The sequence below is a fragment of the Mytilus trossulus genome, chromosome 4 (assembly GCF_036588685.1).
Source record: "Mytilus trossulus isolate FHL-02 chromosome 4, PNRI_Mtr1.1.1.hap1, whole genome shotgun sequence".
Classification (NCBI taxonomy): domain Eukaryota; kingdom Metazoa; phylum Mollusca; class Bivalvia; order Mytilida; family Mytilidae; genus Mytilus; species Mytilus trossulus.
In genome coordinates this window covers 70,093,846-70,106,918 of record NC_086376.1, presented here as the reverse complement: position 1 = coordinate 70,106,918, position 13,073 = coordinate 70,093,846, and the positions used below count along the sequence as shown (strand labels likewise).

At 33.1% G+C, this 13,073-nt stretch overlaps 1 protein-coding gene across 1 annotated transcript in view; it reads left to right on the top strand.

The window, feature by feature from the left end:
* The first annotated feature begins 5,127 nt into the window (after positions 1-5,127).
* Positions 5,128-13,073, top strand: part of LOC134715847 (uncharacterized) — a 43,943-nt gene continuing 35,997 nt past the window's right edge. Inside the window, exons 1-3 of the mRNA XM_063578352.1 lie at positions 5,128-5,214; positions 5,806-5,977; positions 6,286-6,836. Of these exons, the coding sequence (XP_063434422.1) occupies positions 5,823-5,977; positions 6,286-6,836 (706 nt within the window). The 5' untranslated portion in view covers positions 5,128-5,214; positions 5,806-5,822. The remainder of the gene's footprint in view (positions 5,215-5,805; positions 5,978-6,285; positions 6,837-13,073) is intronic.

Here is a 13,073-nt window from a genome sequence, read left to right as displayed (position 1 = left end):
TAATTGATTTTGTGTTTAATAACGCTGTAAGTAAGTGTTTTCTTATAAGTATAAGTGTCTCAAAATAAAGTGTTGAATAAATCTTAATCATGTTTTGGATAGGGTATTGTTAAAAATAATAATAATCCTTTCTAAATAAAGTGGTATTTTGTCAACGTTTTATTTTGTGTGGAATAACTCTTAATCATGTTATGGTTAGTGTATTGCTATAAATTTGTTTCATTGACTTGTTTCAAAATGAAGTGAGATTCTGACTATGTTTTTTTCTGTGTGTTGAATAAAAGTTTCAGATCAAAGGGACCAAGCTGTTAAAAACAATTATCCTTTGTGTTTTTTCCTTTAAAATCTTCAATGTTTTACTCATACCAAGCTATAAATACATTCAGTATTTACACCAAAACAATTGAAAACAACAATCATGATTTTCCAATTATTCAACTTGAATTTGGATTAAAATTGGGCGCGAATGAGTAGAGTGCGAACGGACCTTGGATGCGAACGTGCGAGCTGCGAACGTGTAGGGTGCGAAAGTGTATTGGGCGCGAACAGACTTGATATCACAGTCTGAACCCCCTTCTTCCACAAAATATTAAGTAAATAATCTTTTTGTTACTGTTATCAAAGGTTTAATGAAACTCAGGTAATTTCAAGCATTTGTCAAAGAATTCTAGTCAAACTGGCACCTGGTTAAATTGGCACCTGGACAAATCGGCACCTGGTTAAAGCGACACCTGATATAGTCATTTCGTCACCCATGTTAAATATATATTTTTAACAGTATTTTAAGCAAAAAGAGTAAAAATAAGAAAGGGGTTGCCAGAATTTTTTTCAGTATTTAAGCAAAAAGAGTTTAATACTAACTTTAACATTTTTGGTGTTCATGTACATTTTGTATATATTTATTTGTCTCAATTAAATGACTTTTTTGGTGTATTTTTAATGATATATATATGAGTAGTCCAAATAATTATTACGTCTGGCAAGGCTTTTTTAATTTTATTCTGGGACACCTTCCTATGACCGCAAGACTATGTTAATTATTTTCCGGGACGCCTTCCTACGAACGTTGTTGGAAGGCGTCCCAGAAAAATATTAAAATATCCTTACCAGACGACATAATTATTTGGACTAATACATGAGATATTGGATATTTTTATGCATTATTTTAACCAGTTGAGCATTTTACCGGATTGTTGGTTTAATGCTGTGTAAACTTTACTGAAAAAAAACAACCTTGAATTTGCTAATTATTTGGCATGACAGTTTGATTTATTGAAAGGGACTCATAGTTTTCTATTTTATTTTAATAATTGTCTAATTGTTAAAACAACAGTTGGGTAAGGGCTTCGTTGTTTACCTTTATACACAACAACATATTCACTATGTACTTGGTAACAGTTATAAATTAATTGAATAGAAAATATTATAACAAATATTATTGGATGCCGAATTGACGTCAAATAGGTGCCGATTTGACTGGATGCCAATTAAACCAGGTGCCGACTTGACTTGTACGTTTCAATTCCTCTGCGATCGTTTGCGGTATTTTCTTGAGAAAACCTATTTTCCATCATCAAAGAGAAGTAGAAACTGCTTGAAAATGATTCTGGAACGCTTCATTATTGTAAAAATAAGTTTAATTCACTCAAATAACAATTTTGAAACTTGTGATGTTTTAACAGGAAGTTTCAAAAGCACGTGTAAAAGAAGAAATTAACCGGTGAGAGTGGAAATCCGTACAGGACAGATATCACTATAGTACGAATTTGAAAGTAAAACAGTTCCATCCTTTTGTAAAACAGTCTTTAATATACCTATCACATTAATGTTTGAAGGGTGTTAAGCTTATTCAAACCATTTAAGTCGGTATGAAACACCAAAACGGAATGAACAATAACCGATTACGTTTTGTAGTTTACAAATTCTAAACTGGTTCCCGTCAAACTACAACACATGTTCGAGTATAGTAGAATACAAGCAGAAACCAGTTAGTTTGTATAGTAAATATGAAACCGAGTGTAAACTGGTTCCTGGCTGATAACTACACAATGATCATGCATAATGATAACACAAGCAGATTCCAGTTTGTATGGAAAATAGTAAATACGAAACCAAGCGCGGTAGGCAGAGAAATGTAATGAAGTTCAGGTCGGCAGTAATGGAACAATGACTGCGTAATTTTCCAAAAATGTAATGAAGTTTAGGTCGGCAGTAATGGAACAATGACTGCGTCATTTTCCAAAAATATACATTTATCAAGCTTGAATTAGGAGATTACAATACAGTTTTGAATATATGTTCCGGCCCATATGAGTATCTAGACCATACGCGTATGGTCATGACCATATGGGTATATACTCATATGGTCCGACCATACGCGTATGGTCGGGGTAATCAATACGTATACTTTTAAACTCTTCATTAGGTGTGACCCTTTTGGTTGTTACGTCACTAAAATGTCATTTTATTATATATAAAAAAACTTATTAAAAAACCAGTTTCACACAGTTAATATTACTTACTTTTTGTAAGTACAATTATAAGATGTCAAAATCAAATGAACATATTGTAAAAGGAATTTTATTGTTTAAAGTAGATGACATCACCGGCAAGGATCATGATATTTTTTAAGACATTTTTGAATAGTAAAATATTAAAAGTGTATGTTTCTTTCTTTTTTCTCTATTCTTTATTTCTAAACTTCTATTTTTATCTTAATTATAATACCGGTAAAATAGCATTTAAGAGCCATGAAATAGCTACTGCCTTTATTAAATTTGATATGTGATATTCATTTTACGATATATATTGGAGAAGAAGAGTTTCTTAAAAACATCGTAGACACATCGGAATTGTCCGAGTCGATATCACTGCACGCAGCCAAAACAAGCAATCGCAGAAAAGCTACACGTATGGTACCGTGTGAATGTCATTGCTAAGTTTACAAAAGCATACACGAATACAATTAGAGATGAAAACTAAGATCAACTGACTGTGGCATCAATATTTAATGTTTACGTAGCTTTTGAAATGTAAAATTAATACGTATTATTTCTATTGTATATTTGAAAACATACCTATATGGTCCAAATACTCATATGGTCCGGCCCGTTTATAACCAAACGAGTATAATACTCATATGGTCCGACCATACGCGTACGGTCGGACCATACGCGTATGGTCGGACCATATGAGTATACGCATATGGTCATGACCATACGCGTATGGTCCAAATACTCATATGGTCCAGAACATATATAGATATGTATGATATTACATGTACTATTAAAATCTTACAATGTGAAGCGTCCTTTAAGATTTGTAACTCTTTGCATTAAAACATTAACATGTTGTTGTTTAAGCGAAGTGTGTCGAGGAATGGCAAATTATGAACGAAAAATTGATATCGACACTGTATATATTTTCTTGACCAAGTCCCTACATGTCGACGCTGTGGTTCATGTTCAACTCGATATCCACAGAATATTTTTTTTGCAAAGAAAGCAAGGAAAACGGAAGTACCGTAGAAAGAAGTTTTCCGCAATATTTTATACATCGAACTTTAGCTAAGTGTGTGTTTCTAAATGAGTGAAGACGTAAGATTCTTTCCTTATACTTGAACTCAGGTTTTCTCTACCCTGTTGTAACAGCAATCTGCAGTGTTACATTTTCCTCTTTTCTTAAACCACAACTTTTATTGTGTCATCGTAAAACACGTTTCTTTTATATAATTCTTTGACTTTCTTATTCTGCTGGAGGACAAAATTCTCCTATGTTTCGAATTCCTGTATTGACGCTAATTGACATTCAAAGTTAGTTGAAAACCTGTGGAATCACCAGAAACTTCAAGACCAGGTAGTAAGTCTACCTTTGGTATTTCAAACCAAATTCCCCCAGGGTGACTGAGAAATTGAAAAATGGTCACTTGGTCTTTTCCCGATCGGCAGTAAAACGCTTGCCTAAGTGGGGCGTTCGTTTAGTTGTGCGGGATATATCAAGTTTATAGCCACGCCCAGACGTTCAATCGAATGCCTCATGTAAAGAGACTCAGTTAAGAACCCTTGCAACAACTCTTTGACGAGTCCGTAGGTGGCCTGTTACAAGTCAAACTTTCTGTCCCTATCCAATATACCCTCATTTTCTAGTGGTAGTCCAAATTTCCTCGACCATCATCCCGGATCGATGACCTACATTTTGTATTTATTGTTGAATGAATAAATACTTTATTCTCTTAAAATAATTGTTACAGAGAACATATACATATTAACAATATACAACTAGTTCTTGTTCTGAACATGCATGGAATATTTGCCGCTGAATGTTAAGCAATCAATAATCAATTAATCAAACAAACTGACAAAAAATTATGTCTGATTAAACAAAAGGTCCTGCTAAAAAAGTTTTAAAAACAAATCTACATGCTTCATTGCTCAATAACTAAATATTGTCAGCTGTTCAAAATAATATCTTTAACAATTTGACCTATTACAAATGTAGGAATGTCATCTATTTAATCATGATCTCGTTTTTTTATTTTCGTGGATTTTTCTTATTTGTCACTGTTATCATTTTAATGGAAATATATAAATCACCAAATATCACATTATCAAAATATCATTGTTTATTACGATAAATATATAATGTCTATAATTTTTTAAAAATACATTCATAAATAGTTGTCCATAGAAGTAGTTGAACACGATCTGACCGACCGTGATTTGTTGGTATTCATTATCTTAAATCTTATAAATAATCTGTTAAAAACTAATTGTTTTAAAGTCACGTTAATGTGTATCGATTGTAAATATTAAATGTTGTATTTAAAGCAAATGTAGGGCACTAGGGCTCTACAATTGAAAAGATGAAATATATGTAATAGGTTGTAATATTGTTTAAAATATAGAAATGTGCAGAAGTTAAAAGATATACGACTGACTATATGCATGATTACAAATGAAACAGAGTCATGGTAAATATACCTAGTGAAATACTTGTAGCTTGATTATAGTACCTTATACTGCTAGGCGGTTTCTCCACTAGATCCCCGATTAAAAACCTAATTAACACGTGCTTTCTTGTCTTTAAAAGGAAGTCAACTTTGTTATTTCCGAAGATTTGTATTTGAGATGAAGACGAAGGAATAGAATGGACTTATGTTATTTGTATATTGGTAACGTCTTTCAACAAATTAAAAGAGTAAATAACTCACTAAAGGTAAAAGGACATAATAAAATTATTCAGAAGATTGCAGAAACCAATAACGTGAAACATCTAGTACCATTACATGTTTAAAATAAGAACACAACAGCTATTGGCGGATTATAGTTTGCTTAATATGTACAGTGCCAATGTTTTATGCACATTTGGTATGAGAAAAAATCAAAAAAATCATACAATAACATTCGCAATGTTATTTTACAAGATGCGGATTTCGACAATAAATGTCTCTTCAGTGAAAATGCACCAGGTAAAAGTATAGAATAGGAAATTTCTGCAAGGTAGGTCAATCGGGATGACAGGCTGGAAATTTAATCCAGTCACATAGATGTTGCAATTCCCCCAAATATTGCTGTGTATTTATACAATGATCATTTATACATCCGACACTGTTTAACTGAACACCTTTGCGAGGGATTTTTTTTTCTCCCGTAAATATTATACCTCAGTAAAACCTTTGATTATTGCTGTTAATTATAATTTTACTTTGGTGTGCGCGCTTTCATACGTTTAATTTATGTACAAATGCTGACAATTTTGATCAACTAGACACGTTCTTACATTAAAATTCAATTGTCTATATTTCAGAAACGGCTTGTAGGGATATGTCGTATAAAAATATATTCACTAGACTGCTGTCATTAGTGTTTGTCGTAGATGTTATAAACACAGCAGGACTGACGAGCCAAGAAGTAGCAAAGTTTACAGTTAGTGGTAACTACGAAGCATCTGTATCCATAGACAGCTCAAACTCGGAGTAGTAAGTATACATCTAATTAAAAACTTATCTCTAATCGCTCCCGTTACGAAGCATCTGTATCCGTAGACAGCTTAAACTCGGAGTAGTAAGTATACATCTAATTAAAAACTGATCTCTAATCGCTCCCGTTACGAAGCATCTGTATCCGTAGACAGCTCAAACTCGGAGTAGTAAGTATACATCTAATTCAAAACTGATCTCTCGTCGCTCCAGTTTTCTGATATGCATTTTTTTTGGTGAATCACATACGCTTATTCGTAAAAGACGTGCTACATATATATACCAAATGTTCATATTTCTTTTCATAGTTACGTTATAAGTGCTTCTGGAATACCCGATCATGCGTGGGAGGAGGTGAATCCAAACACACCATCAAACCAAAATTACAACATCAAGATCCCTAAGACACCTATAGTAGCAACAACTAAAGCATGTGTACCCTTTGGAAAGATAGGACTGACGAGAACAGGTGTAGCAATATACAACCCTCTAGCCGCTGGATCGGTCAATGCTGTAGAAGGAGACAGCGCAGAAACTTTTGACAGTTGTGATGGACATGCGTCGGCTGACGGAGCATACCATTACCACAAAATTCCCAATAGTTGTCTATATAACAATACTGTAGATGAACTTATTGGTGTGGCGTTTGATGGTTACCCTATCTATGGACCTAATGTATCAGATATTTCTGATAGATGGATAAACTCGACGGACTTAGATTCCTGTCACGGAAGAGAAGTTAGTGGCGAGTATAGATATCATGTGACCGAGCAGTGGCCATATTTTCTAGGATGTTACCATGGGACTGTTTACGACGAGGTTGTCACGGTTACTTATGACTGTGATTTATCATCAAATGGTAAGCGATATGAAATCTGTTGTTGTAGGTCGAGGGTTGGAAATTTCACAGGCATTCAATGTTAAACTTTGAATCATGGGGTAAATTTACACACAAAGAAGCCTGTTGAATTTTAAGTCAATCAATCACTGAAGTATCAAAAAGTTATTTCAATGGACTTATAACGGTATCGACTCAAAAGCAAAGGGAACAAACAGATACATTGTAAATATAACGTATTGACTCAAAACCTTACAAAGCAATAATATTTGACATAGTTACTTACGAGACAAGTATATCCGACCAGAGACAAAATTACGTTAATGTACATTTAAGCAACTATTAGTTAATCGTTTTACCTTCAACAATAGTCAGTTTTCATACCGTAAAGTAAGCTAAACAAAACTTCGACCTGAAATAATTCAAACAAGAAAATTTACGAGCTGATATAAATTGGCTTAAAATTAACAAAAACAAATAGTATATGGCACAAATCATCCAACAGCTACTTTCCTCGTTTACAGGTGATTATTAAGTTTGTTCAATCACCAACCGAGTCAACATATAACTTGCCACTTCTCGACCAACTATAAAATAAGGATAAGTGCGGCATTTAGAAGGGGCAAACGGTTGCCGTCTCAGGCGTGATGTATAATTATAAGTAATGTTATCGAGATATGAGCTGATCGACAAATCACATCTCATCGATCTTGTTTAACATTCATATCTTATCAACATGTTGCCATTCTGAATGCTATATTTGAACTATTTTAACAATAGTAACCCTTCTTTATTCCTATATTTCAGACTGGAATCAATGGTTGTATTACCTATGTGAATGTCCAGAAGGCACCGGTACTGGTTCTACAAATACTGATTGTAATCCACCCCCGCCACCAGGGCAGCAATGTCCTAACTCTCTCTCTAATGTTAACTCCGATTACAACTCTAATGCATCTCTGTTAAGTCCATGGATACATGTTTATTGTATAGTACTTCTGATGTATGCCATGATTTTTGAATAAATAAATAAGAAAGAGAGAAGATGAAAATGACGAACAATTTTTGAAAAATCATTGTTCTTATAAAATTCAATGATTTTAAGTTTTATATATTTTTTTTAAATATAGTGTGCGTTGATTTCGAGATATTTGGGGAATGTATTCTTTGACATTCCTATAAAAAAGATTTTCAGATTACCAGCATGCAGAATTGTCTGTGTCAGCCAAAGAGGGACGAAAGATACCAGAGGGACAGTCAAACTCATAAATCAAAAATAAACTGACAACGCCATGGCTAAACATGAAAAAAGACAAACAGAGAAATGTGCTGATACAAAACCTGTTAACCAATCAATGACACGGGTGGGATTATATCAGACAGATGTTCCTAAAAGTACAAAAGCCTTTCTATATACATGCATTATGTTATTGTTGGTTGCGTTGGATTGAATGTACGGAATGTAAAAATAGAAAGTTTTTCTCATTATATATATGTCGTAGAATGATATTTCACATAAATGACGACGATGGAAGTTTTTAACGACTTTGACTGGCTTTACAGTATTTGCGCGAACGGTACTAATACCTAACTTACTACAATCAATAGGATATGTAATTATTTACATAGAATGTATGCAAATATATTGCGGATGTTTGGACCTTGCGATACTTCCTTACATGCATCTCCTTCGTGGCCAGTGTGCGCAAATGTCCTTTTAAATTCGGAAAATGTACACTAATGTGGACACTCACTAAAAGACCGAACATGACCACTTTATGATCAAATATCCAATTATAAAGCCCGTTATAGCTAATAATTTATTTCGATACTGAAACATCCTCTGTTTTTCAAATGTTTTGCTTTGAGCATTAGTGCCATTACTATGAATGTTAAACTAAAAAATCGCGCTGGATGCGTAGAAATATGGATAATGTGTGGCTTTTCTACCTCAGGTATAGATTACCTTAGCTGTATTTAGCAGAACTTTTAGGAATTTTGGTTCTCAATGCTCTTCAACTTCGTACTTTTTTGGGTCTTTCAAACTTACTTGGATTCGAGCGTCACTGATGAGTCTTTTGTAGATGAAACGAGCGTCTGGCGTATATACTAAATTTAGTCCTGGTATCTATGATGAGTTTAATTATTTCATCAGATAATTTAGTGAAATACGAATCTATTCATTGGTGCGTAAAGTATGCTACTTATGCTGTAATTTTAATACATCATGCCTTGACACCATACTTATCCAAAATATAAAATCAATTATATTAAACCGGCATATTTAATTGGCTCGATATTTTATATATTATATTTGACTTCCTCAACCTAATTAGTTAAATAATTGAAAAGTCAGAAATTTCAGTTTCGAACGTCTTTATATATATTTCCATATTTAAGACTCGAACCTTTTTTAGTTGTATTAATTGTTATTTTTCGTCATATCGAATTTAATGCATTATAAATTGACACGTTTGGGGAAATGAACACATCTGAGCGTTTATATAAATGACACATTTCGGAGTGTTACAAATATTACTTCATATCTATGACCAAAATGAATTCATGTCATTTAATACAGATTTATTGAATTCCGTTAAAATCACCATCATCATTAAACAACAGAAATCAATAGACTGCCGAAAGTCCATTCTCAAATTCTATGATGTACAGCATCCTGCTTAATTATTCATGATACCCATGAAACATTGGTAAAGGTGAACACATAAGCCTTACCGTAGAGCATTCTGAAAAGATACAACGACTATTACCATATGATTGATAGAATAGACAAAGAAAGGACGCGACTGTTTGTTCTAGAAAGAAATTGATTTTTCCGAAAGAAAGGTAGGCAAAGTTTTGTGAATTACATTTCTTTTTAAAAGAAATTATATTGGCACTAATTAAGATACATACCCATCATGACTGGTATAACCAATACTGTCTATTTATTAGGTCTTTTGTTTTGAAATGTTGTTGCATTATTGCATTTAGAATCTGTAAATGTTTATTATCAGCTAACTTTTATCTCATTTAACCATAGATGAATAAAATCTGTAATTTGTAATCATTTTCTTCTAAGTACATTTAAGGAAACTATTACCCTTCTCCCAAACTCTCACTCACTTCAAACGCAAACACACACGCAGGAGAGATATTGATGTATTTCGTCGAGCCTAGAGGTTTAAAAATCCTTTCAACCATATGAAACACAAACACACACACCTACACACCAACACACACACAAACACACGCGCGCGCATGAGAGAGACATTAATGTATGTCTTCGAGCCTCATGGTTAAAAACATTTCAAACCAGATGCATCGATAAATTACACATTTGAAAAGAAACAAATGTTTTGTTCTGTTACTGTCAATTATATCTCGTTTTACTTTTTTGTGCTGAAATGAATTGTCATTGATATGGTTATGTTTATAATTTACTGTTTACAAATTTTTGAATTTTTTAAAAACTAAGGTTTTTCTACCTCAGGCATAGATTACCTTAGCTGTATTTGGCAAAACTTTTAGGAATTTTGGTCCTCAATGCTCTTCAACTTCGTACTTTATTTGGCCTTTTTAACTTTTTTTGATTCGAGCGTCACTGGTGAGTCTTTTGTAGACGAAACGCGCGTCTGGCGTATATTCTAAACTTAGTCCTGGTATTTATGATGAATTCATTTCTTACTAGCCAGTTTAAAGGTCGTCTATACTTTTCACAAAATAAATAGGTATGCTTGATTCACCTACAGTAAATTAACAAATATGGTCAAAATGGAGAGAAAATTATTTGAATTCAAAAAGAATCTAAATAATCTATTAATTGGAGTTTTCAAGAATTATTTGTCAAATCTTAATGTTATTTTCAAAATGCATTATATCGCTATTGATTGTGAAATAAAGATTTAGAATGAAAACCTTTCGGATTATATATGATCCTTGTCAACAACTAGATGAAATCTTTATCGGCTTCGCATTGCCATTGGAACCATACAAATGTTTGAATGTTTAGGAACATATCAGGAATGTTGGTCCTCAATGCTCTACTTCGTACTTTATTTGGCATTTTAAACTTTTTTGGATTCGAGCGTCACTGATGAGTCTTTTTTAGACGAACCGCGCGTCTGGATGAACTTATTTAGTTATCCATATAGACCATCATTTTTATTCATAGGCCTTTAAGTCGACGTAGAAACTCGATCCGGTATATGGGAATACTTCAAAGTTTCTTCATTTATTAGAGGTGTTCGACTCTTGTGCAAGGGAGGGGCATCAAGTTATATTTCTACATAAGGAGATTACAATACTTGCGGCTCGATAGACAACCCTTATACCAATTCTTGGATTATCCGTAAGTGTCCTGACGATATCTGCCCTCTGTCCAATGCACACTCATTTTTCCAGTTGCAGTAAAACTATTTCGCCCTTGATTACAGTAAGCCAAATTGGGAAACATACCTATTGTAGTAATTATATGCATTTTAAAATATTTGCCACTGGACATTAATCAAACAGCAGTATATTAATCTTTGTAGAATTAATTCTTGGTATTCCTCTCCCTATTCCTGAAAGTTCAGTGAAGTAATATTGTACATTTATACTTTTTTCTCAATCAAACAGAGTGTGTACATGTATTTTAATCGTGGTACACACATTTTTTTTTAGATCAGAAATATATTCTATCGTTAACATACTATATAGTAAAAAATCATTTCTGTAGATCACCGAAAGGGGAAGTGGTCTAGAACACAGTATTATTTTATTTAGGGGGTTCACTATACACGCAAATTTTTATTAGTCTTCACTTCAAGGTTAATCGAGCAAATTTTATTAAATAAGGCTTTTTACAGGTTTTTTTACTTTACTACGGGCTCATGAGGATCTTAAATCTGATTTTATTGCTGTGTCCACAATAGACACAGCAATATTATTCTACGTATTTCACCTGTATCGGTTTGGACAATTCCATGGACTATTCCATACACACACCATTATGCTTAAGGGGTTTTCATATGTCATGTCAAGATGATATAGGCTATTTACCGTTGTTTGCCACAAAAAAAAATCTGGTAAAGTCACTTTTCTGAAAAACCAATATAAATATAGTTAACATATTTATATATTTAATCTAACTGTGTTCATTGACCCGAATGTTTTAATGACAACACACACCTACAATTCGTTTTGGCCTATTCCATGACATTTGCGCGGGAAATATTCATCAGAGACTTAATTTTAATGGACGTTCATTTGGAAAAATTTTCTATTATTTTATATGAACAATTGTCATATGCGTTTGTGCTTCGTACATTTAAAGGATCAACGTTATTTAAATTCCGTATATCTTCATTTTACATCAGGTTTGTACGCATTTAGTCTCTTCTCTAGTCTATAATTAATCTAAACTGAAGGCCGCGAAGGGACACATGTTATGATGACACGTGCTGCACAACCCCACATGTACACATTTCAACGAACAAAAAAGTTACTATTGAATAGACTTTATCAGCTGTTTATAGACATCTATATGCATTTCATCCCCTAATGTCAGTCATGATACCACTGGCATTAACAGCGGAAACCGTGTATTCGCGAATTCTGTCTTTCGCCTGCTATGTACGATTCCGTACAACATTGTATGTTGGGGTTTACATTATGGACGATTCCATATAACATTGTAGAACAGGGGTTGTTAACATGTTTAGTCGTATCTGGTGTCTTAATGAAAATAATGAATTAATTGAATGTTGCACAGAATATAAATATTTAGGTATACTATTCAAGCCATCAGGAATTTTCACTAATGCTGTAAATCTCCTATGTAAAAAAGCTTCTAAGGCATTGTTTTGTATTAAAAAAATACTCTACTCAGATAAGATGGATGTTTCTTCCCATATGAAACTATTTAATTCTTGTGTTAGTCCAATATTACTGTATTGTAGTGAGATATGGTCGCTAAATATTGTGAAGAACAACAAAACTCTTGAATCTCAATATTTATCTATGGAATCAGTAAAACTCCAAATCAAATTTGCGAAAGGTCTTCTGAATGTTAATTCAAAGGCAGTAAATACAGCTGTATTAGCTGAATTGGGAATGTACCCTATTGGTATACAGGCCCTTAAGTCTTCTATAGGATTTTGGTTACATATTTTAAAGTCAAATGAAAATGAGTCTTTATTATATAATGTTTATAAAGCTAACAAGCAGTTAAATGATGGATTTGCTTCAAAAGTTAAAATGCTACTTTCAAAATTA